The 19,877-nt window shown below is 57.1% G+C and overlaps 9 protein-coding genes and 2 non-coding genes across 11 annotated transcripts; 7 read left to right on the plus strand and 4 right to left on the minus strand.

Annotated features, from left to right (window-relative positions):
• Nucleotides 1–462: 462 nt before the first annotated feature.
• SCHCODRAFT_t235 lies at nucleotides 463–539 on the plus strand. The gene has a single exon. It is a non-coding gene; the product is annotated as a tRNA-OTHER (tRNA).
• Nucleotides 540–578: 39 nt separating this feature from the next.
• On the minus strand, nucleotides 579–1,889 carry SCHCODRAFT_02640970 (uncharacterized protein). The gene is made up of 4 exons (XM_003027801.2): nucleotides 1,224–1,889; nucleotides 1,163–1,170; nucleotides 1,061–1,110; nucleotides 579–1,006 (listed from the first exon to the last, which is right to left on the minus strand). Exons 1-4 carry the CDS (start codon nucleotides 1,640–1,642, stop codon nucleotides 878–880), a joined length of 606 nt encoding a protein of 201 aa, XP_003027847.1. The 5' UTR covers nucleotides 1,643–1,889; the 3' UTR covers nucleotides 579–877.
• Nucleotides 1,890–1,915: 26 nt separating this feature from the next.
• SCHCODRAFT_t238 lies at nucleotides 1,916–2,038 on the minus strand. Its single transcript has one exon. It is a non-coding gene; the product is annotated as a tRNA-Leu (tRNA).
• Nucleotides 2,039–2,085: 47 nt separating this feature from the next.
• On the plus strand, nucleotides 2,086–3,838 carry SCHCODRAFT_02672345 (uncharacterized protein; the record flags this gene model as incomplete). The annotated part of the gene is made up of 5 exons (XM_050346643.1): nucleotides 2,086–2,109; nucleotides 2,551–2,576; nucleotides 2,634–3,028; nucleotides 3,087–3,307; nucleotides 3,359–3,838. The coding sequence occupies 5 exons, from the start codon at nucleotides 2,086–2,088 to the stop codon at nucleotides 3,836–3,838; spliced, it is 1,146 nt and encodes a 381-aa protein (XP_050197980.1).
• Nucleotides 3,839–3,986: 148 nt separating this feature from the next.
• On the plus strand, nucleotides 3,987–4,295 carry SCHCODRAFT_02516140 (uncharacterized protein; the record flags this gene model as incomplete). The annotated part of the gene is made up of 2 exons (XM_050343346.1): nucleotides 3,987–4,080; nucleotides 4,138–4,295. The coding sequence occupies 2 exons, from the start codon at nucleotides 3,987–3,989 to the stop codon at nucleotides 4,293–4,295; spliced, it is 252 nt and encodes an 83-aa protein (XP_050197981.1).
• A 502-nt stretch (nucleotides 4,296–4,797) lies between these two features.
• SCHCODRAFT_02516936 (EXS-domain-containing protein) lies at nucleotides 4,798–6,056 on the plus strand (the record flags this gene model as incomplete). Its single annotated transcript, XM_050343366.1, has 10 exons — nucleotides 4,798–4,833; nucleotides 4,894–4,913; nucleotides 4,964–5,174; nucleotides 5,227–5,287; nucleotides 5,339–5,412; nucleotides 5,461–5,547; nucleotides 5,602–5,619; nucleotides 5,671–5,794; nucleotides 5,844–5,875; nucleotides 5,925–6,056. 10 exons carry the CDS (start codon nucleotides 4,798–4,800, stop codon nucleotides 6,054–6,056), a joined length of 795 nt encoding a protein of 264 aa, XP_050197982.1.
• Nucleotides 6,057–6,266: 210 nt separating this feature from the next.
• SCHCODRAFT_02516634 (Het-C-domain-containing protein) lies at nucleotides 6,267–9,384 on the minus strand (the record flags this gene model as incomplete). Its single annotated transcript, XM_003027802.2, has 13 exons — nucleotides 6,267–7,200; nucleotides 7,249–7,334; nucleotides 7,390–7,476; nucleotides 7,529–7,713; nucleotides 7,764–7,878; nucleotides 7,931–8,113; nucleotides 8,168–8,560; nucleotides 8,611–8,694; nucleotides 8,748–8,810; nucleotides 8,862–8,936; nucleotides 8,987–9,011; nucleotides 9,064–9,213; nucleotides 9,278–9,384. 13 exons carry the CDS (start codon nucleotides 9,382–9,384, stop codon nucleotides 6,267–6,269), a joined length of 2,487 nt encoding a protein of 828 aa, XP_003027848.1.
• A 449-nt stretch (nucleotides 9,385–9,833) lies between these two features.
• On the minus strand, nucleotides 9,834–11,237 carry SCHCODRAFT_02640978 (uncharacterized protein). Its single transcript, XM_003027803.2, has 6 exons — nucleotides 11,135–11,237; nucleotides 10,699–11,076; nucleotides 10,577–10,648; nucleotides 10,435–10,495; nucleotides 10,123–10,363; nucleotides 9,834–10,071 (listed from the first exon to the last, which is right to left on the minus strand). The coding sequence occupies exons 1-6, from the start codon at nucleotides 11,158–11,160 to the stop codon at nucleotides 10,010–10,012; spliced, it is 840 nt and encodes a 279-aa protein (XP_003027849.2). The 5' UTR covers nucleotides 11,161–11,237; the 3' UTR covers nucleotides 9,834–10,009.
• Nucleotides 11,238–12,539: 1,302 nt separating this feature from the next.
• On the plus strand, nucleotides 12,540–13,785 carry SCHCODRAFT_02517048 (TPT-domain-containing protein; the record flags this gene model as incomplete). The annotated part of the gene is made up of 8 exons (XM_003027538.1): nucleotides 12,540–12,659; nucleotides 12,709–12,824; nucleotides 12,883–12,949; nucleotides 13,003–13,173; nucleotides 13,234–13,363; nucleotides 13,411–13,556; nucleotides 13,612–13,678; nucleotides 13,730–13,785. The coding sequence occupies 8 exons, from the start codon at nucleotides 12,540–12,542 to the stop codon at nucleotides 13,783–13,785; spliced, it is 873 nt and encodes a 290-aa protein (XP_003027584.1).
• Nucleotides 13,786–14,454: 669 nt separating this feature from the next.
• SCHCODRAFT_02640987 (uncharacterized protein) lies at nucleotides 14,455–16,736 on the plus strand. Its single transcript, XM_050346179.1, has 2 exons — nucleotides 14,455–15,527; nucleotides 15,579–16,736. The coding sequence occupies exons 1-2, from the start codon at nucleotides 14,694–14,696 to the stop codon at nucleotides 16,623–16,625; spliced, it is 1,881 nt and encodes a 626-aa protein (XP_050197983.1). The 5' UTR covers nucleotides 14,455–14,693; the 3' UTR covers nucleotides 16,626–16,736.
• A 1,706-nt stretch (nucleotides 16,737–18,442) lies between these two features.
• Nucleotides 18,443–19,659, plus strand: SCHCODRAFT_02672353 (P-loop containing nucleoside triphosphate hydrolase protein; the record flags this gene model as incomplete). Its single annotated transcript, XM_003027540.2, has 5 exons — nucleotides 18,443–18,591; nucleotides 18,644–18,751; nucleotides 18,801–19,211; nucleotides 19,262–19,450; nucleotides 19,506–19,659. The coding sequence occupies 5 exons, from the start codon at nucleotides 18,443–18,445 to the stop codon at nucleotides 19,657–19,659; spliced, it is 1,011 nt and encodes a 336-aa protein (XP_003027586.2).
• Nucleotides 19,660–19,877: the final 218 nt, after the last annotated feature.

Raw genomic sequence — 19,877 nt, forward strand, 5'->3', positions numbered from 1 at the left:
CTTGATTTTCGGCGGGCCGTCCTCTTGCTTGGGTGGGAGTTCGGGTGGGGTGTCTGAGGATTGGGGGCCGAGGCTGCTCGAGCCTTCGGACTCGTAGAGGGTGAAGCGGAGCTCTTGATCCCAGTGCGCGCGTTGCCCAGCGCGGTTGATAGCTCGAGTGCGCTGCTTCTCGCCGTTGAAGCTCACGACGCAGTAGGGGGTTTGCTTGCCAATAGCTTTCTTGTTCGTGAGGTGCATCTGTGTTCATGATCTATCAGCTACTCCAGGGAGGAAGTACAACCACGTACGGCCTCGAGGACCACGACAACAAGTGTTCCGACGACATTGTTTTTGGGGGATGAGGACATGGAAAACGCGGACGAGACGGCGCGCATGAGGTCGCGACGCGCCATCAACACAGGGGCGGTCACGTGGGTGCGTAGGGTGCGCCCTCCTGGTTGCTATTTGACCCAACTCTGTTAAGGCGAGATAGAATCAGGCGGTAATGCGCTTATGTAATCTAGTTCTTCGGAGCGTGGGTTCGAATCCCACTCTCGTCACATTTTTGCCTCTTCAAGCTTAGTTCAAGCCCTCCTGAGTTTGGAAGAACAGCTGGAAATTGGAATTCTGGCGGCCAAGGTTTTGTAGGACATGTAAATCCTATGAGAAGTATGTACAGGTGTCGAAAGTCCCTTTATATCTACGCCAGCGTACGAAGTGCTGGTCTGCGCACCAAGAAATAATGGAAATGCGATAGTCTACTAGTGATGCGAGGGCAATGAATCATGAGGATGGTGGGTATGCAGTGCGACAATACGTCTACATACGTGAATCCACATTTCTGATACGCGCATGTAGACGGACGACGAACCTCATGGGTAGATGCTGGATAGCCGACCTAACACGGCAAGGCAGACTCGCGCCGGACGATAGTCATGAGGCCAGGAATGCTCTTCGCCTTCTCGAGAGCGACGGGCCTGCCAGGATCGTGCGCATTCGAACGAACGGCGTCGGCGTGGTAAGTAACCTGTGGATAGCGGAGTGAGATGACTGTAAGACATGCGTTCCTTGCAAGACGTACGTGGACTTTGTACGTTCCTTGTGATTTCGTCTTGGGCTCGTGGACGTCAACTGGCAGTCAGGGTAAGCAAAGGGTCCGTCGCTCGCTCAACGGAATACTAACCAGACCACCTAAAAACCATCATCAGTACTTGGTTCCCCACACATAGCCCCGCGCCACTCACTTTTCGTCTACCAGGGCGTTCGCCCCCAGCTCCCTGACATCGTCTAGCAGTTTGCACCGCGCCGCACGCAGCAGGACGGGCGTATTTACACCCCCACTGCACACATACGTCTGCCGCGTGTCCAGCGGCTCGCGCCTCGGGGTCACCATCGCCTCCACCAACCCCGGATGGGACAAAGGCTGCTCCCCGCTCTTACAGAGCGTCCCGCAGGGCGTGCTCGTCCCCGCCGTAATTGCGGCCTTCGCGCGCACCCGCTTCATGCGCACGAAGATGTTCGCGACGTTCGCGATGCCGAGGCGCGTCGCTTCTGGCGGTGACGCGCTGCCGTTCTCCTTTGGCGTTCCGTTCTCTTTCGGCGTTTTGTTCTCCTTGGGCCTCTCCTGGGAAAGGCGGCGGTAGGCAGAAGATAGCACTGACATGGTGAGGTATCACGGTAGTCAATAGCGGGTTTGTGGGTGGTGAGATGCAAAGGGGTTCGCTGCGGTGGCGCGCAGGCAACCGCGCATAGCGACGTCATTCCACTGCGGTCGTCCGGCCCAGGCTTCCGGGTCGCTGCCAAGTCTGTGACCCTGGAAAGATATGTCACGGTTGAGCACTTCGGGAGCCTTCATTGAGGGATGGGCATGGGAACGCCTTCGAGTGCTTTGAATTACAGGTCAACATGAAGGTAAGAGGCAAAAAAAGTAAAAGTGTGACGAGAGTGGGATTCGAACCCACGCCCCGAAAGACCAGATCATTCAGTGACCGAATCAGATGCGTCAGTAATTACTGACTGGTCCTTAGTCTGGCGCCTTAGACCGCTCGGCCATCTCGCCTTGTAGCCTTGCACTGGCATGGCCAATCTCTGGTCAGTGCTCCCATCATGTCCCTAGGAACCCTCTCCTACGTTACACAAGCTGCATCTTACTATACTCTAGCTCGCACTGCTGAAATGATTAGCCAGCATCGCCCCTAAGATTTTCCTGCCACCCGCCAGCTTTCCCCCTTGGGCACATGACCTGTTCGGTGAAGTCCATGACTTTCCCACGCCTTTCTCTCCTTTCGTCACGACTCGCCGCCTGCACGTTCACCAGAGATAGCTTGGCGCGCAGCGTGCATCTCCTTCTCGCTCCATCTAATAACGACGCAGTAACGACCAGAAGCTCGCTTAGCGACGCAGGGCAGCCATGAAATTTGCACGGTTAGTAGGCTCGGCCACTTCTTGATGATGATACGCAGCAGGGGACTCACGTTTTCTCTTGGCATGTTGACTTAGATATCTCGAGGAAACGCAGGTATGTATACGGTCGAAAGCCACTGTGATAGCTTACTCAGTTAACATGCGCAGACGCCTGAATGGAAAAAAGCATACATGTAAGGAGTTTGGTTATCATATCTTGAAGTGGAGCCTAACCAAGCCTTCGTCTGAAGTAACTACCGCGCGCTGAAGAAGCGCATAGCTGCTGTTCGACGAGCAGAGGAAGGGCAGATCTCGCCCGAGCAGCTCATTCTCAGTTCGCAAGCGGACCTGGCGGGCGCACGGTCCGACTCGCCCTCTGCGCTGGCGAACGATGAAAGCAGGCTTTCAATGGGCCTTTCACCTGAGCTCCTTCAGGATGCCGCAGAATCATCTCCCGAGGGCACACGGATCGACGAGGGGCGCAAGTCCTTCCACTCAGGCGACGGGGAGCCCTCGCTCCCGTCGTCGCGTAGCTATCGGGTCATCCACTCGGCCTCTTCGCGCCCGCGAGACTTTTCGAGGCGGATGTCGATGACGAGCCGCAAGTCTCGTCCGAGTACGCAGCGCCGCAACACGATTATCCACGGTACGTCGCCGGGTGGCAGGGGAAGGAAATCGTGGCAACTACCTTATCACTTACATAGGGCATCACCATCGCACGCCGCAGCCTTTCACGGCGCCAGCGACCTATAGCGAGCTGCTGCCGCTGCTCTCGCCTATCGAGTTGAACTTCTTCAAGTTGCTGGACGCTGAGCTGGAGAAGGTGGAGTCGTTCTATCTTGATCGTGAGAAGGAGATGCAGGAGCGCACGGTTCTGCTGCGGGAACAACTGAACGAGTTGAATGATCATCGCAAACTCTTCTACGTATGCATAGTCTCTCCTCGCCTGAGCGTTTCGCCTTATAATCACCCACAGGCTGTTCACTCACGCGACGGACGCGCATGGGGCGTCCCCTTCCCCATCAAGCCCGACATCAAACTCCGCCTCCGCGCCCCAAAGCCAAAAGCCAAGCTCCCAGCCGTCGACAGTGCGCCGATAGAGAAGACGCTCACCAAGACGACGACGAAGAGCGGTGGCGGCTTCTTCGACTCGGTCCGCGGCGGCCTCGAATCGAATCGTGGCGGCGTCTTCGACTCTAGCCGCGAGCACTACCCCAACGGCGAGACGCCGGATTCGGAAGAAGACATTGAGGACCGTCTACCGCCTAGCCCGCCTGCGACGCCGGTCGAGCGGTCGTCGACGCCACCGCCGAGGAGGCGAGTCATGCTCGACCCCGACGAATACCAGCACGCGAAGAAGCGGCTGAAGAAGGCGGTATTGGAGCACTATAGGGCTCTACAGATGCTGCACAACTACCGTGTAAGAGCGTCATTGTTCACTCTGTTCATCTGCTGATGCTTGGGTAGATCTTGAATGTCACAGGGTTCAGAAAGGCACTCAAGAAATTCGAGAAGGTCACTCGGGTGCGCCATCCTTGTCGCTGTGCCGCCATTGACCTGTCTCATTTTGACTCGCCTTACAGATACCTTGCATTGACCTCTACATGCGCGAGAAGGTCGAGACGAGCGCCTTCGCCTCCGACGTGCGGGTACGCCAGATGATGACCGAGATGGAGGACCTGTACGCGACGCGCTTCGGTAATTGCCACAAAATCTCTGGGATTTCCCGTTCGGACTGACCGAAATTTCTAATAGTTCACGGCGATAAGAAGCGTGCCATGGCGCGCTTGCGCGTTGGCACATCGCAAAACAGCCATCACTTCAGCACGTTTCGCTCCGGAATGGCAATCGGGCTGGCGCTACCGGCGCTTGTCGCAGGGATCTATGACAGTACGTTCGCTAGCCAAACGTGAGCTGCGAGTCGCTTATCTTGCCCTAGGCTTTCAACCGGAAGTTCGGCACAGCGTGCAGGGCTGGGAAGCGCTGTTGTATATTTACGCAATCATGCTCGTTCCTGTGCTCCTCTCCATGCTCATCGGTCTCAACATGCTTGTGTGGGCCCGTACGCGCATCAACTATGTCTTCATCTTCGGTACATCGCCTCTTTGCCCTCCTCTGCATACATATGCTAACGAAACCTTCGCAGAGCTGGACATGCGCACACGGCTGGACCATCGAGCGTATTTTGAGGTATGATTCGCCAATTAATAGACCTTTCGCGCCTCGTCTGACATCGTCACCCAGACACCCACCTTCCTGCTCGCGACACTATGTTGGGCGTTCTGGCTGACCTTCGCGCGCATCGGCAATCCGCATATCTGGCCTTTGGTGTGGCTGGCGCTGACGGCTGCCACGATATTCGACCCTCTTCCGGTCAATGCGAAGTCTTCGCGGTATTGGCTGCTTCGGAACCTCATGAGGCAGTTCATGTCGGGGACGAGGCGCGTCGAGGTAAGCACCTTTTCATGGTCTCGTTGCCTCAAATTCTGACCACATATAATACTCGGTTAGTTCGCTGATTTCTGGATGGGGTAAGTGGTGCTCCCAATAGCTTCCTTCGCAAAGCTAACCTCCCGCCTAGCGATCAATTCTGTAGCCTCGTCTTCACCTTGTCCAACCTCTACTTCATCCCCTGCACCTACACCGTCGGCTTTGATGACTGGCGACAGTGCACGACGTCGACCAAGAACTGGCCGGTCATGTTCGTCGTTGGAACATTGCCGCTCACCATCCGTGTCGTACAATCGATCAAGCGTTATTATGACTCGCGGCTCGTTACCCATCTTGTCAACGTGCGTCTTGTCCGTGCTCTTGCTGCGTGCGCAACTGCTCACGTTCTTACAGGGTGGCAAGTATGGGACGGGCATCGTCATGTACCTCTTCTACTTCCTCTGGAGGCATAGGAGTGTGTAATTGGTGACCGACTGCGAGTGTTGTAACTGATTCTTATACCCAGCCTCCTATGACGGACCTTTCTACGCTCTTTACATTGTTACCGCTATCCTGTACTCAACTTATGCTTGCACATGGGTAAGATTTCTCTTTGGGTTCTTACTGAACGTGGCTGACATCATGTAGGACTTCCTAATGGACTGGTCGATGCTCAAAACTCGCGCCAAATACTTCCTCCTTCGCGACGAGGTGCTCTATACTAATCATATACCAGTAAGTTTATCATTCCTTGTGCAGCTCCGCGCTTACTGACATTATCCACCCCAGCTCTACTATCTTGCTATCGTGCGTGCAGTGTCTTCCAGAGGCTCCCCAGCGGCTTACTGATTGGTACAGGCGTACAATGCTCTCATTCGCTTTGCATGGGTCATATATATCCCCGAAAAAGGCCCCAGCTTCTTGCTTCGCGCCTTCATCGTCGGCATGCTCGAGATGACAAGGCGATGGGTGTGGAACTTCTGTGAGGGTATCCGGCCTCGTCGCGTCCCGTCGCTTACTTACTTCTACAGATCGTTTGGAGAACGAGCACTTGGGTAACATGGTGCGTGAGCCTCGAGCGAATTCGGCAATATGGGCCAACGTCTCTACAGGATCAATACCGCGTCACGAGAGAAGTACCACTGCCCTACTCTCTCGACGAGCTCGACATCGACATGGACGAGGATGCGGAAGCAGAGGCGAAGAAGGACGCCGAGGACATGGATGCGAACTCCAGCTCGTAGGCGAACTTCTTGTCTGCCCTCCTTTCTTCATTGGCTGGCCACCCTGACTCTCTTTCTCGCCTCTCCTTTCTCTTTCCCTTCTGCTACACATAGATACATAGATGACGGCCCGGCGGCCATACATACATTGGATGGAATAACTAAGCTACACATCGTCTTGCGCTGTTCGTAATACACTTCTCCCGCTATTGTGCGGCTTGCACCTTGCTTTTACCAGCCCGATCCAGGATACCCGCTCTGTCCGCCATGGTGATGGTGCGGCGCGCCAGGGTACGAAGAGCCTCCGCCGTACGGGTTTGCGCCAGGGAAACCTGGACCCCCCGGCGGTCCTCCGGGGAATCCTGGGCCTCCAGGCGGAGGACCTCCAAAACCGCCTGGTGGCGGTGGACCACCAGGGAAGCCGGGTCCTCCAGGAGGTCCTCCCGGGAAACCCATAGACGGTGGTGACCCGCCATAACCACCGGGACCTCCAGGATAACTCGACCCTGGTCCTCCGGGAAATCCGGGACCACCGGGATAGCTCGAGCCTCCTGGACCGCCTGGATACCCTGAGCTTGGTGCGCCAGAGTAACCCGGGAAGCCAGGGCCGTCGGATGGTGGTGCGGGCGAGCCGTACGCGGGTGTGTACCCAGCATGCGCTGGCGCGCTCGGGAACGACGAGCCACCGCTACCTGGCGGAGGTCCACTCGGTGGTGTGTAGCTGCTCCCACCTCCTCCCGGGTAGCTGCTTGTGTTTGGTGGTGGCGCACTCGGAGGCGCGTAGCTCGGCGACGAAGACGACCCGCCACCGTAGTACGCGCTCGCCTCGCCCGGAGCATCCCTGCCGGGCCCGCTGGGCTTAAAAGCGCCCTGGACCTGATTGATGAAGCCAGAGGCCTGCGAGACGCCCGGGATGCCCTGTGCGTAGCCAAGAAGCGCGTTCTGTGCGGCATGGCCCTCGTTGTAGGCGTACGAGCCGACGGCCTCGGGCTGCCCGCCCTCGCCCTGCAAGCGGATGTTCTTGTGGTCGCGAACGGCCTGCTTGGTTAGGCGCTGTAGGACGGTCTGCTGACGATCCTGGCGCATCTGAGAGAACCAGTTGTGCATGGTCTGCATCATCTCAACCTGGATCTGTGATTGCCGGTTGTGCCAGTCGGGGTGGAAGCTAAGAGCATGGTGAGTGACCCTGACATGACAAGTGATAACGACATACAGGCATTGCAGAATATCCTCAACGACGTGGCCTGGGTTGACAGAGTCGTCGTTCCATGCGTTGGTGATGCGTGTTACAGCGTACGTCTACCGAAGAGCCTGCATTAGCCACGCCCCATGTCAACTGCATCGCCTGGCATACCACGATCGTCTTCGCAATAAGACCCGCGGGCTCATTGAGGATCAAGTTGAAGTGATCCTTGCTCAAGAAGGAGTGCGTCGGGTCAGACTGCAACGCATCTTTAGCTCTCGATTCCACGAAAGTATCATGGATGACCCACAGCATTCGAGCGGTTGAAGACCTCGTACTGGTCTTGATTGTCGATGACTTCGCCGGAAGCTGCAGACAGAGCGCTCGTCGAGGTCTTGAGCAAGGGCTTGAGGAACGGCTCGAGCGTGGTGAAGACGAAAACCGAGATGCCGTCCATGATCTTCTCGATGAGGGGACCAAGGCCAGGAATTTTCTCTGTGAAGCGATGGTCAGTAAATGTGGACATCGTCGATGAAAGGGCATACCAATCGTTTTGCTGATCTTCTTCGCAACCGCGTCACGGAAGCTGAGCACTTTCCACAGGACTGCGTGTAGCTCCTGCGGACTCATGTCTTCCGGGCGCTTGCCATTCGCGGTACCCTGTGAATCGCTCAGCGATCTATCCTTCGATGCTCGAGGAAGACAGATGTACATCACGAAGACCGGAGACGCTGTCCATGTCTCTCGACAGATCACCGCCAGATCCGTCGGGAAGCAAGCTGAACAACTCGCGGAGCGTAGATGTATCGCCGCCACCTCCGGGGCCAGAGCGGTCGCGCGATCTTTGCTTCGCGTTCTCCATCTCGTGGTTGAGGTCAGTCACTGAGGCTTGGGACTGCATATATGCGCGTCAGCAAACTTTTGCATCGGTCTTGCACGGACAACGCACAAGATGGTCCGTCGCCTCCCCCAGCAACGAATGAATAAAATCACTCGACCCAAACGTCCCCGTCACCAACGGCGCCACATGCCTCCCATTCGGCGCCTGCACCCTTACCCCGTCCCCCACATGCGTGAACACCTGGCCGTGCCCCATTGACACCAGCGCGAGCTCGCAGAAGTTCGAGTGCGCGGGGAAGTCCTCGAGCGTGTGCAGCGCCTGGCCGAGGAGGCGGTACGACTCGTAGAGCTCGGGCTTGCTGCCGCCGCGCCCGCGCCGGCCGAGGTCGATGCAGCGGAGGAAGGTGCGGCGGACGAGGGCCTTGGAGGTGTCCCAGTGCCCGTTCTCGTTCGCGATGTAGTTCTTCATGCCCGTGTGGGGGTCGATTTCGAGTTCGCGGGGCTGGAAGGGAGGGTAAGTGCGAGATGGGATTAGAGAGGGTATATGCGTACGTCTACGGGAGGGCGGAGGCTGGGGTGGTACTTGCGAGGGTCTTCATTGCCACCATAGCCTTTGGGATTGTCGATGTGTTCGGTCTGAGTTCGCGGCGGTGAGTACGGTGAAGAGGGACCCAAGATGGCAGGCGTACGGGAAGGTATGTCCCAAGACGCTCAGCGGTCACTTCAAATTCATTTGTAGCATAGCCATGAGCCTGTAGAGCGTCAAATGTCTCACTCGACCAAACGAAGATGCATGCACTCACCAGGAAGCCCAAGACCATGCACAAGTTGATGATAGTCTGAAGGGGGACCTTCTGCAACGACGCGATGTCGACTGCCTGGGCGCGATCTTAGTTCATGAACTCAGATGGATTGCGATCGGACGCACTTGACTGTAGTCTCGCAGCCAGTTGCTACAGGCGCTCAGGTCAGAGACAAGATGGCCAGAAAGCGAAGCCCACTCACCCAAAGTACACGCGCTTGATATCCAGCCCACGGAATTTCCCTCCGCCGAATAGCTTGTTCAGCGCGAACCCTCCTCCAACTTTCGACAGGTTCGCCAGCACATCTTCAATATCACCATGCCTGAAGGCCTTGCCCTCGAGGTACGCAAATCTGCGAAGGGGGACACAAATTTCAGCCTTCCCTCCGCACAAAACAAGTTCAGATCGCCACGCACGAGGGGATGTTCCCCGCCCCGAAGGCGAAGACGCCGTGGTGCGATATGCATATCGAGAGGACGGTGAAGAGCGTGAGGTAGAGGATAATGTTGTTTGAGGCGCCCATCGTCGCGGTTGGTGGTGGGCGCACGGAGAGAGAGCGATTTATGTCTGGGCTCGGCGCTCACAGGCGCTCGAGGGCGCGCACTGATCTGACGTCACGAGCGCGGATTGTCCCCGGCGATGCGTCTGATCTCGAGGATCGGCGCCTCGAGAGTACCCATACCTGTGCACTGCGAGCAGAGACGTACAGGCGCCCGCAGTGTGCGCAGAGGAGGAGGCATTGGGCTGCTACAGGAGCCGTGAGCCGCGCTGCATCGCGCAGCGCACAAGGAGCTCCCATCGCAGTACAGCGCCGCGTACAGGCTTAGCCACAGTTCGAAGGAGTGGGCCGTACGTATCGGAACCCTTCCGTGAGACCGACATACGCCGCAACCTTTACCTGTTGTAGCCTACTAGACGCCTTCGACGCAACCCTGAGACTGAAATGTGAACGAGGAAACGAGCCAGAGCCGTTGCCAACGATGAGGAGATATTAAAGAGGACAGAAGGAATGCGCAGCAATGAAGCCAAGCCACCCCGTCGATCGCAAACAAGCCTAGAAGGACATCTTGTCCACTGACTTCCCTAACCCAATCACCTTCTCGATTACCCACATATACACCTTTGTAAGACACCCATAGGACCATTGATCAAAGTATGGCCCCGTCGAGCAAGTCCGCAATCCTCTCCGCGAAGATCTTATTCGCGCCCTCTGTCCAAAAATTAGCCTCTTTCCCTTCCAATCCCTCTCCAACCCACTCACCTCCCGGATGATAATCATTGCCCCAGAAATACCCATCCCCGTACCCCGACGCGTTCCCGTTGAATCCAAAGCCCTCCAGATCATCAAGCACCTCCGTGAACACGGCGTACGCGTCCCACACCCAGGTTGTCACCCCATCGTGCGAGGCGGCGAAGTCGGTGACTTTGTCGGCGAGCTTGGTGTTGTGGACGGCGATGACGGAGGCTTCCTGGTCGCGGGATGCTTCGGGTTGTGCGAGCATCTGCGAGCGGGTGAGGTGAGTATTGATGGGCGTGGTAACAGAGTGCGCAAGGAAGAAGGAAGGATCCGTACCAAAGGCGAGCGCTCGATGGCTGGGACATTGAGGAAGAGGAAGTTGCGCCCCCCCGCGTCGCTGGGACAAGGTCAGAAGAGGGATGACGCGACAGACATCCTCGGCACGCACTACTACACAGATTGTCAGTGTCCCCTTCACCAAATGAAAGAGTGAACACTTACGAGTTTCTCGACCATCTCGAAATCCCTGGCCAGCAAGGTGTCGGAGAACCTGCTCTGCATCAGCATCCCCTCACTGCCAGCAAAACACTTTCCACTCACTCTCCCCTATCCCCATCCAACCAAAAGCTGTTCCCGATATCATTCACCCCAATCCACACCGAGAACAACGAGCCCTCGCTCGTCCACGGCGTCTCTGCCGGCTTCGCCCCCGCCCCCTCCTCAAACTCGCCCACCTGGTCCACAAAGCTCAGCACAGTGTCCTCGTACGGCGTCACCAGCTCCGCGTCCGTCGTCGCGCCCCCGTACGCGTAGTTGTACGTGAAGACGAGGGAGGTGTTGTACTTTGTCGTGAGGTACGTGACCCAGTTCTCGCCGCCCGTCGCGGTCCAGCCGGGGTACTCGGGGTTGCCGATGGGGTTGGAGGTGGAGGGGAGTTCGCCGGTGGGGTCGAACCAGGTTTGGGAGTAGGAGTCGCCGCTGGTACGGGGGACGGTAAGTCAAAGGAAAGGCAGAGGAGGTTGAGAGGAAGACGTACAAGCTGAACCAGTAGGTCTGGCCCATGGCAGAGCCCGCGTAAAGCGCAGACGCAAGTACAGAAGCGCGAAGCATGTCGAGCAGGAGTGGGGGAAGGAGTGTTCAGCGTACCTCTCCGCAAGGATTGCTTATATACTCGTTGGAAGGGATACTTGTGGAAGGCGCGTAAGCCTCGGAACGTGCACTGCGGTCTTCGGATCGTAGTCTGTCGACTTCGGAACCTTGCCTGTCGTTTATTGCAACCACGCGCAGGTGAGGGCTCTTGATTTCGGTGCATCATCGGGTCGGGAAAATAGAGGAAGGCTCTGAGGGTGCTGCAGGAAGGTCTGGACGGACGAGCGAGCGGGCCGCCGTCGTAGGGTCAGGTGTGCGTGCTCAAAGTGGGGGGAAGCTACATAGATGGGGTGAAAGAGTTAGATCATGCAGAGGCCATGGCCATAGGGTGGCAAGAGAGAGGATCACGTAGTTTGCAACTTCACTCTCACCATCCCTGCGTGGCTGACAAGAGGAGCGTGCGTCGTCGAGCGAGCAAGCAAGTGCATGAGCGAAGCATGTTCTCGGCGTTGTATGGGTTTGATGCTATCCGCAAGCAAGGTAGGAGGAGAAGAACGTGATGGTGAGCAAACTGCTGCTATTGTTCTCAGCGACCCTGGGCCAAGCAATACTTCCCCGCATGTCGGCGAGCGTGTCCATCCCGCTGAGGGCTGTGTACCGGCGGCATCCCCGCCAGGCCCAAAGGCGAACGCGCGGGACAAGGCACGTCGCTGATGAAAGCCCGAGAGCAATGAATGGCGTGGGAAAGTGTTCGCCCCTATCAAGGATGTCACTCAACCGCGGATCAGCGCGTAAGGACTCCGAGCGTTCCTCGCAAGCGACTGAGGCCCTCCCTCGTCTCTGCCCTCGCTGCTCTCTTCCTGCTCCCATCATCCCCCACAGTCGCCGTCGCGCGTCCCCTCGTTGTATGCCATCCCGCCGACCGCGCTGATCACTCGCTAACGGCCGGAACGCGCATATAGACTTCGAATTACCCTCTAGCGCCTTGTCTGACAGTGACAGCCGCCCTTCTGAGTCGGCGCACCATTTCTGGATCTCCGCCCCCTAGTTCGCCTCCTCCTCCCCTTTTGACCCCAACTCGACGCGCACGCGCCGTCGCCCTCCGCTGCCCGCAGTAATTACCACGTATCATCGCCATGCCCGACGAAAAGCCCCAAGCGCTCGAGATGCAGGAGAAATCCGGCGCACCCACTGTCACTGTCTCCGATAACGACGGTCAACGACCCAGCCAGGAAAGCGAGTCGTCCTCGTCCGCGTCCTCGCATACCCCGCTGCACGACGCCGCGCAGGATGACCGCGAGCTCCCGCAACCAGCGACGACGCCCAAACCACCTGCCAAGCTGTCTGCGACGATGATTGTCCCCATCTGGATCGTACTCTCGTCCGGGGTCATCATCTACAACAACTACGTCTACAACACGCTCAACTTCCGGTACCCAGTCTTCCTCGTCACTTGGCATCTCTTCTTCGCTGTGCGTGGTACTTCCCCGAATCTGCTGCGCGTACTGACAATTTGCGTAGGCGATCAGCACACGCGTACTGGCGCGCACGACGAACCTCATGTCCTCCCTCAAAGACGTCCATATTTCCCAACAGACGTTCTTCCGCTCCATTCTCCCCATTGGTGTCCTCTTCAGGTACGTTACGGTGCTCAGTGCCCGCATACGAACACCATTCCTGATGCGACTTGAATAGTGGGAGTCTCATCCTCAGCAACACGGCATACCTGTACCTGAGCGTATCGTACATTCAGATGCTCAAGGTGGGTCTCATTCACTGTGGTAACGATGCTTTCGCTTATCGCGACACTGCTAGGCATTCAACCCGGTTGCCATCCTCCTCATCTCATGGGCATTTCGCATATCCGACCCCAACAAGCGCCTCGCCTTGATTGTGCTCATGATCTCCGCTGGCGTTGCGCTGGCCAGTGGTGGCGAGAGGAGATTCAACCTATTTGGTTTCATCGTGCAAGCCTTGGCCGTTGTCGTAAGCACCTTCATCTCCGCCGTGCGTGCTAGAACGACAGACAGCTGACTGTTTGCGTAGTTCGAGTCGTCGCGCCTCGTCATGATCCAAATTTTGCTACAAGGCCTAAAGATGGATCCCCTTGTTTCATTGCACTACTACGCACCTGTGTGCGCGGCGCTCAATCTCCTTGCATTACCCTTTACCGAAGGTAAGCCAATTAAGCGTCTTTGGTACGCATAGCTCATCTTCGAATAGGAATGGCACCGTTCCTTGCCCTTCAGGAGGTCGGGCTGCCGATCCTCCTGAGCAACGCTGCCATTGCGTTCGCCTTGAACGTCGCCGCCGTATTCCTGGTCGGCGTTGGTAGTGGCCTTATCCTGACGCTTGCGGGCGTGTTCAAGGTACTTCTTTCCGCCTCCTCCTCCGCGTTCTAGTGATTGACGCGCCTATCTATAGGATATCCTCCTCGTCAGCGGATCCGTCCTCATCTTCGGGTCCATCATAACGCCGATGCAAGTTTTCGGTCAGTGTTATGCTGGCGATAATTAGGGAGCCATCTGATCATCTCGTATAGGCTATTCCATCGCCCTTGGCGGCCTGGTCCTGTTCAAGACGAGCGGCGGGAAGTAGAGGCCGCATGCCCTCCCGCAGCAGCGAGCCATAGATCTCTTCTCCACCATACACATCAGCAACACACTCGTTCTATATCCCTTCCTTGTTTTCCCTCCTAGCGCAGCGCGCCGCTGGGGGTCTCTTGCGCTGGTGTTCTGTCTCATCACCCGTCCCTTATGCCCGATCACGCATCCCTATATCCCATTACCCATACTCCATTTCCCATCTTCCATTACCGATTTTCTTGTGTACTTTACCGCTGGGTATGGTACAATATGTTATGGGCGCCAGGGAAGCGCAGGTACATGGCTTTCGCATAGATACGTGCCCGACGCGTGGTTGACCCTATCCTCTGCGAGGTCGACCATTTCGGGAGGCTGGCCATCCTTCCGGAGATTGGTCCTCCTTCGCGATGTTGATCCTTCGCTGGGTCGATGCCATTGCGCGGGCCGGGTGCGAGAGGGACGGCCGGGTAGCCTACGTACTAGATCCCCTCCTCCACTTCTGGGTTCTACTTTCTTGTTGAGAGCTACTATATATACCTATAGTTGTAAAGTGTAACGTAGTAGTCGTAGATGACTTATAGACCTAAGCATGCGCACGGTAAAGGTGGAATGTGAGTGTTGAAAGATGAGATTGGCGGCGAATTTGTTTGGAGATGTTTGCTCGTACACATTCGCTGCTTGTCTCTCACCGTCATCTGCATCTGCTCCCAAGCACATCTCCTCTGCCCCTTCCGCCAATGCACAGGTGTGCCTACTGCCTTGACGCGTCGGACCGCCACTGTCACGCGCTGGTAAGCGCCCATAGATGCGGTGATCCAATTGAGCGTGCGAGCTTCTGGCCAAGGCGGTGATACTTCCCCCTCGGGCAGGAGGCGCGTGGGTACTTATCGCTGGGAGGAGGGCGCCTTGCTCTACCCCACTATGTCTGCGAAGGTCCCCCGCCAGCGCAAAGCGTCGACGCTCGTGAAGGGGCCGAAGGGACCCCAGCGGAAGGCGCTCGCCACCGTGGACACCACCCTCGCGTCGTACAGCCGCACCGAGCCCTTCGAGGCCTTCAACACCCTCCTCAAGCTGATCGGCGCGCTCCCCTCCCGCGTCGGCGGCGCCCAGTACAAGCTCACGCCCGACGAGCACGCGCTCACCGTCCACCTCCTCGCGATCGTCGAGCCCTTCCTGAGCACTACGCCCGAGCCGCGGCGCACGATCACGCGCCAGCCCACGGAGCTCCTCGACACGATCGTGGGCTACCTCGACGCGCCGGCGGACCTGCGCGCGCTGGCCTTGACGTGCAGGCGCTTCCACGCGATCGTGGTGCCAAGGCACGCGCAGTATCGCGTCGTGCGCGCGCCCGCGAGCGCGTTGCGCGTGTGGCACCATCTGGCGACGCAGAGGGGGCTGGCGGCGAATGTGCGCGTTGTGGAGGTGCTGGACGAGCGCGTGGGGGCGGGCGCGCTGGTGGTGCCTGCGGCGGCGAAGCTCATGGCGGATACGGACTTGGAGAGCACGGACGATGAGCTGGCGCGGCACGACAAGCAGGGGCGCTTCTTGCTTCGGGCGCTTGCGAAGATGGTCAACTTGGTGGAGTTCATTTGGTCGAGCAATCATTCGCCGACTGGTGTCGATGATGTTTGGCCGACCCTGTTAAAGCATTGCCTGAATCTACGCGAGGTACGCGTCCAAGATAATCTGGTCTTTGTCCCCGCGGATGAAGAGAGTGAGGAAGCGCCTGCAGAAGAAGCGCGTCAACGCATGCTTGTGAGTGATACCCTTGCATTTTGTGGGCGGCAGCTTACAGCCTTGATGAAGTTGATGAACGTGAAGAAGGTGGCCATTGAGTCCACGAAGTATACGTTTGGCGCCCATCGTACTCCTGCGCTTTCTCGTGCTCGCGGCTTACTCGACCACTGTCCCAACCTGGAATCACTTGCTGTATCGTATACCCGACCCCGAGCGTCGACAACAAACGGCCCGAACGCCCTGCCGGACGCCGATGACTTTCTTCTATATAGTCGCTGGCCGCAGCTAGCTGAACTCAGCCTCGCTCGTCTGCATTCCTCCAGCTTCGATGCCTTCTCATCGTTCCTCACTTATCACAACAAGCTGTCAACGCTCCGTTTGGATGGCCTCAGCGGTGCTGCTGTCACCACTCTCGACCTGCCTGCGGGTGCTCTACCTTGTCTTCGGGAACTGCAAGCGCCGAATGAGGTCGCCATTGCCGTGCTTGCATCCGGTACCCTGGATGGCCGACCGCACACTCTGGAGACGCTCAAGGGTATCCGCGTCGACGCTAGCAGCAAGGGCGCAGCTGCCCTCTGCCAGGCATTGCGCGAATACGGTTTGGGCGTTAGGCATATCGAACTCGCTGGCTATGGTGACGTAGACGACATCCGCCGGCTCGCCAAATGTGCACCCGGTGTAGTCTGGCTCGACGTCGGACGGCGACTTGCGCGGGGACGCGTCGCTCCGGCTCCCGCCACTCCTCACAAGGGCGAGGCCGCACCTCCCGTCGCCAACACGACAGAGTGGGCATCTGCCCTCGCCGCCATGCCAGACCTCGTCCGCCTCCACGGCGTCCGCTTCTTCTACGAAGTGTCGCAGGGCGCCGCAGCGGCCAACTCAGCCGCGGCCATCGCCTCGGGCGCGCGCAACTTCAACCCTGCGACGATGAACGCGAGCATCTCGATGACGGACCGCAGTCGGCTGCGCAAGAACGACGAGGTGGCGGGGATGCTAGCGTGGAAGTGCCCGAAGCTGAGGCGGTTGGATCATTGGGAGGAGGGCGGTGGTCGGGCGATCATCCTGGCCCGCGATGGGGAGCGGGTGCGCTGGGAAGTGCGCAGGGTACCCAAGTGAGAAATTGTGAATATTGGTATGTAAGTATCACAAGATACAATGGCTTTTGCGCAATTTGCGACGCTCAGCCTCCTTGGTTCGCACCGTCGCAAGCGACTCCACGCATCACCTGGTCATCCCTGCACAGCATGAAGCTCAACATGTACGGTCTCGCTCATCTTTGTCCGTTCCCGAGGGTTTACGCTCGCGTCGCGGACCTCGGGGATTCGCAGCGGCGGTGAGACAGTCCTTAAACAACCCTGCCACGACTATACGTCTTCCACTCCTTACCTGATCCGATCAGCATCTGAAGCGCTTATAAGGAATCGAGCTAGGACATCAGACGCGCACCTCGCTTGCCACGACGGCGACGTTATGGCCGCCATGGAGGAGCGTACCTACGACGACATCGACCCCCTTAAGGCAGAAAAGCGAAAGCCTCACGACGATGATCAGCGTCTGGAGACCGAAACGTACGACATATGGACGGTGACGACCGCCAAAGGCAAGCGGAGCGTGACGAAGGACCTCAAGCACAAGTTCGACTTCCTCTTTTCCTTCGCTGTTGTCCGCCGAATTTTTGTAGAGGTCTTTTTCATTGATCCTGTGGCTGTTACTATGTATGTCTCCGGGGACATCCTTGGTGCTGTGGAAGAGTCGTTACGCTTGTACTTCTCAGCGCGACTTTTGGACGAAGTTACGTTCTTCAATCAGGTCGGGGAAATATACTGACGCTTTACAGATGGCGAAGCTCCTCGCCAACGAGAAGGCCGACATGGGCACGATGACATCGATGGTCTCGCTCCGTTTAGGCTGTAACGTCTTCCTACGCTTGGTGAAGTGGTCGCAGTGCGTACATTTCCTATTCTCGTGCATTGCATATTGACACCATCAGGCAGAGGTACTCGGCACGTTTATGGAGCGGCAGGATTCGCCATTTCGAGGCGAAGTTCTTCGAAGGTTTGTACATAGTAACATCCCCGACATGGCTTGAAACTCACTTGTTATCCCTACAGCTAGGCTGCGCAGGGATCTTCCAGCGTCGCTAAGTACGTTGCAACTTAATTTCCTTCAGTTTATGTGTACTGATGATGCACTTGGTAGATCCCTCCCGCAACGGCGAAATCGATGAAGATGAGATATGGGATGCGGTCCAGGGTCTTCTTCGCTGCTGTCTCAGCGTGGTCACTGGGGCCAGCCTGTTACTAGTCATGTTTGACTCGTCGAAATCTGTTGCAGGCGTCGGATATCTCTTCCCGGTGCTCTGCATGGCGAAACCGCTTTTGACCTTCTTCGGACCCTCACTCGGGTCTTGGTCCTGGCGTAGGTCACCACAGACTCTTGAGGGTCCTTCAAGCTGACTGACATATCTGTAGCTCACATCATTCACTCCGATTATGAGGCTTATCAGCGATACCGGGGCCTCAGAGGAATCGCGGAGACGGAAGACTATCGCGAGGACATCATTAGCGCCGGAATCGGTGAATACTTGATCCAAGGTACCTTCATTGGTGTTGGTTGTGACCCCGCTAATGCCACCCTGGTAGAGTTCAAGACGGCATGCGGCCTCCTCAATGGGGTTGAGCACCTATATCCGTGGAATATATATGAGCGACGGGGGCCACCTTTCTTCGACATTTTGCTAGAGATCAGCGGCGATTTGCCAATGGTGAGTCCGGACTGTCAATGTATATACAATCACCAAGCTTTCTCACCTCTGGCAGATCTACTGCATTCTGTGCGCGGTCTACAGCCCTACGAAATCCTCGATTACATCAATTGCCATCCTGCAACAGAGCGTTCAGAGCTTCCGCGATGCGGTCTCTGAGCTCTTGGGAATGCTGGAGGCGTTCGGTTCCTACGTGCGCACCGTCGAGAAGTACTACAAGGAACTGGAGATACCAGACAGAGACAACGTCTTGGCGGATGGACAATTGTCTTATCCACTGCCGACGTCAAGCAGCCGTGGCATGCACTTCAAGCTCAGGTAATCATGCATTCAAGGATCGTCCCTTCATAGCGCTGAGTTTGCTTCGCAGGGACGTCTGCTTTGACTACCCAGGTGGATCGGACCAGATGGCTCTCCGCGGAGTGAACATCACAATACTACCCGGCCAGCTGGTCGTTATCGTTGGGGTGAATGGAAGGTGAGTGGCCTCGCCTCGATTGTACGAGGTACGACTGAGTATGTATCAGCGGAAAGAGTACCCTCATCAAGCTCCTCACCCGCTTGTACGACCCTACGTCCGGGACCGTCTCCGTGGACGGCGAGCGCTTGTCCGCGTATCGCCAATGCACCATCCGGCAGGCGACCGCCGTCCTCTCACAAGCCCATCGCATATTCCCCATGTCCATGGGCGAGAATATCGGGATCGGTTGCGTCGAGCGCGTGCGCGACGTCGACGCGGTGCGTGAAGCTGCGGAAGACGGTGGGGCGAGCGGGTGCATCTTCAAGTTGCGACACGGGTTTGATACCATCCTCGAACCACAACATCGCGCATACGGCGAGCATATATCCGATGAGGAGGACGACCCGCTGCGCCAGCGACTTGGTGCACTCGATAAATCAATCCAACTCTCGGGCGGCGAGAAGCAGCGCATTGCTGCGTATGTGCTCTCTCGAAGTGCAATTCAATCTATGACTGATGCTTCGATAGAGCGAGGACGTTCATGCGGTTCAAGTCAGGCAAGATCCGTGCTGTGTTCGTGGACGAACCGAGCTCTGCGCTAGACCCCGAAGGCGAACTGAGACTGTTCGACAACCTGCGCAAAGAGCGCCAGGGGAAGACGATGATATTCGTCACACATCGATTCGGGCACTTGACGAGGGATGCCGACCTGATCATGTAAGTGCATTCAATCGTCCAGTGTGGCCGTTCGATAGCTAATGACGCCTTGTAGTTGTATGAAGGACGGTCAGGTCGTGGAACAAGGACAACATGACGCGCTCATGACTCAGAATGGGGAGTATAGGAAGCTCTACGATATACAGGCTACAGCATACACTGGAGCGAGCGGCGCAGATGATGACTTCGAGTCAGCAGAGGACTACTAAAGCGCATGCTTTGCGGGATGAGACTACGAGTAACCCATCGGCACTCACTTAAACTTACACTAGGATGATGTCGATAATATCCGAGCATACTTTCGGGGCTCCTCGGTTGTGTTGCGCAGTCTCGCGTTTTACTTCCGTCCGGAGGTAAGTGCTACCCGAAAAGGAAGGTTTTATGTGGCTCCTTCTCCCACGCGATGGCATCATACCATCGCCTACTT

The sequence above is a fragment of the Schizophyllum commune genome, assembly GCF_000143185.2.
Source record: "Schizophyllum commune H4-8 unplaced genomic scaffold SCHCOscaffold_12, whole genome shotgun sequence".
NCBI classification, from domain to species: Eukaryota; Fungi; Basidiomycota; class Agaricomycetes; order Agaricales; family Schizophyllaceae; genus Schizophyllum; species Schizophyllum commune.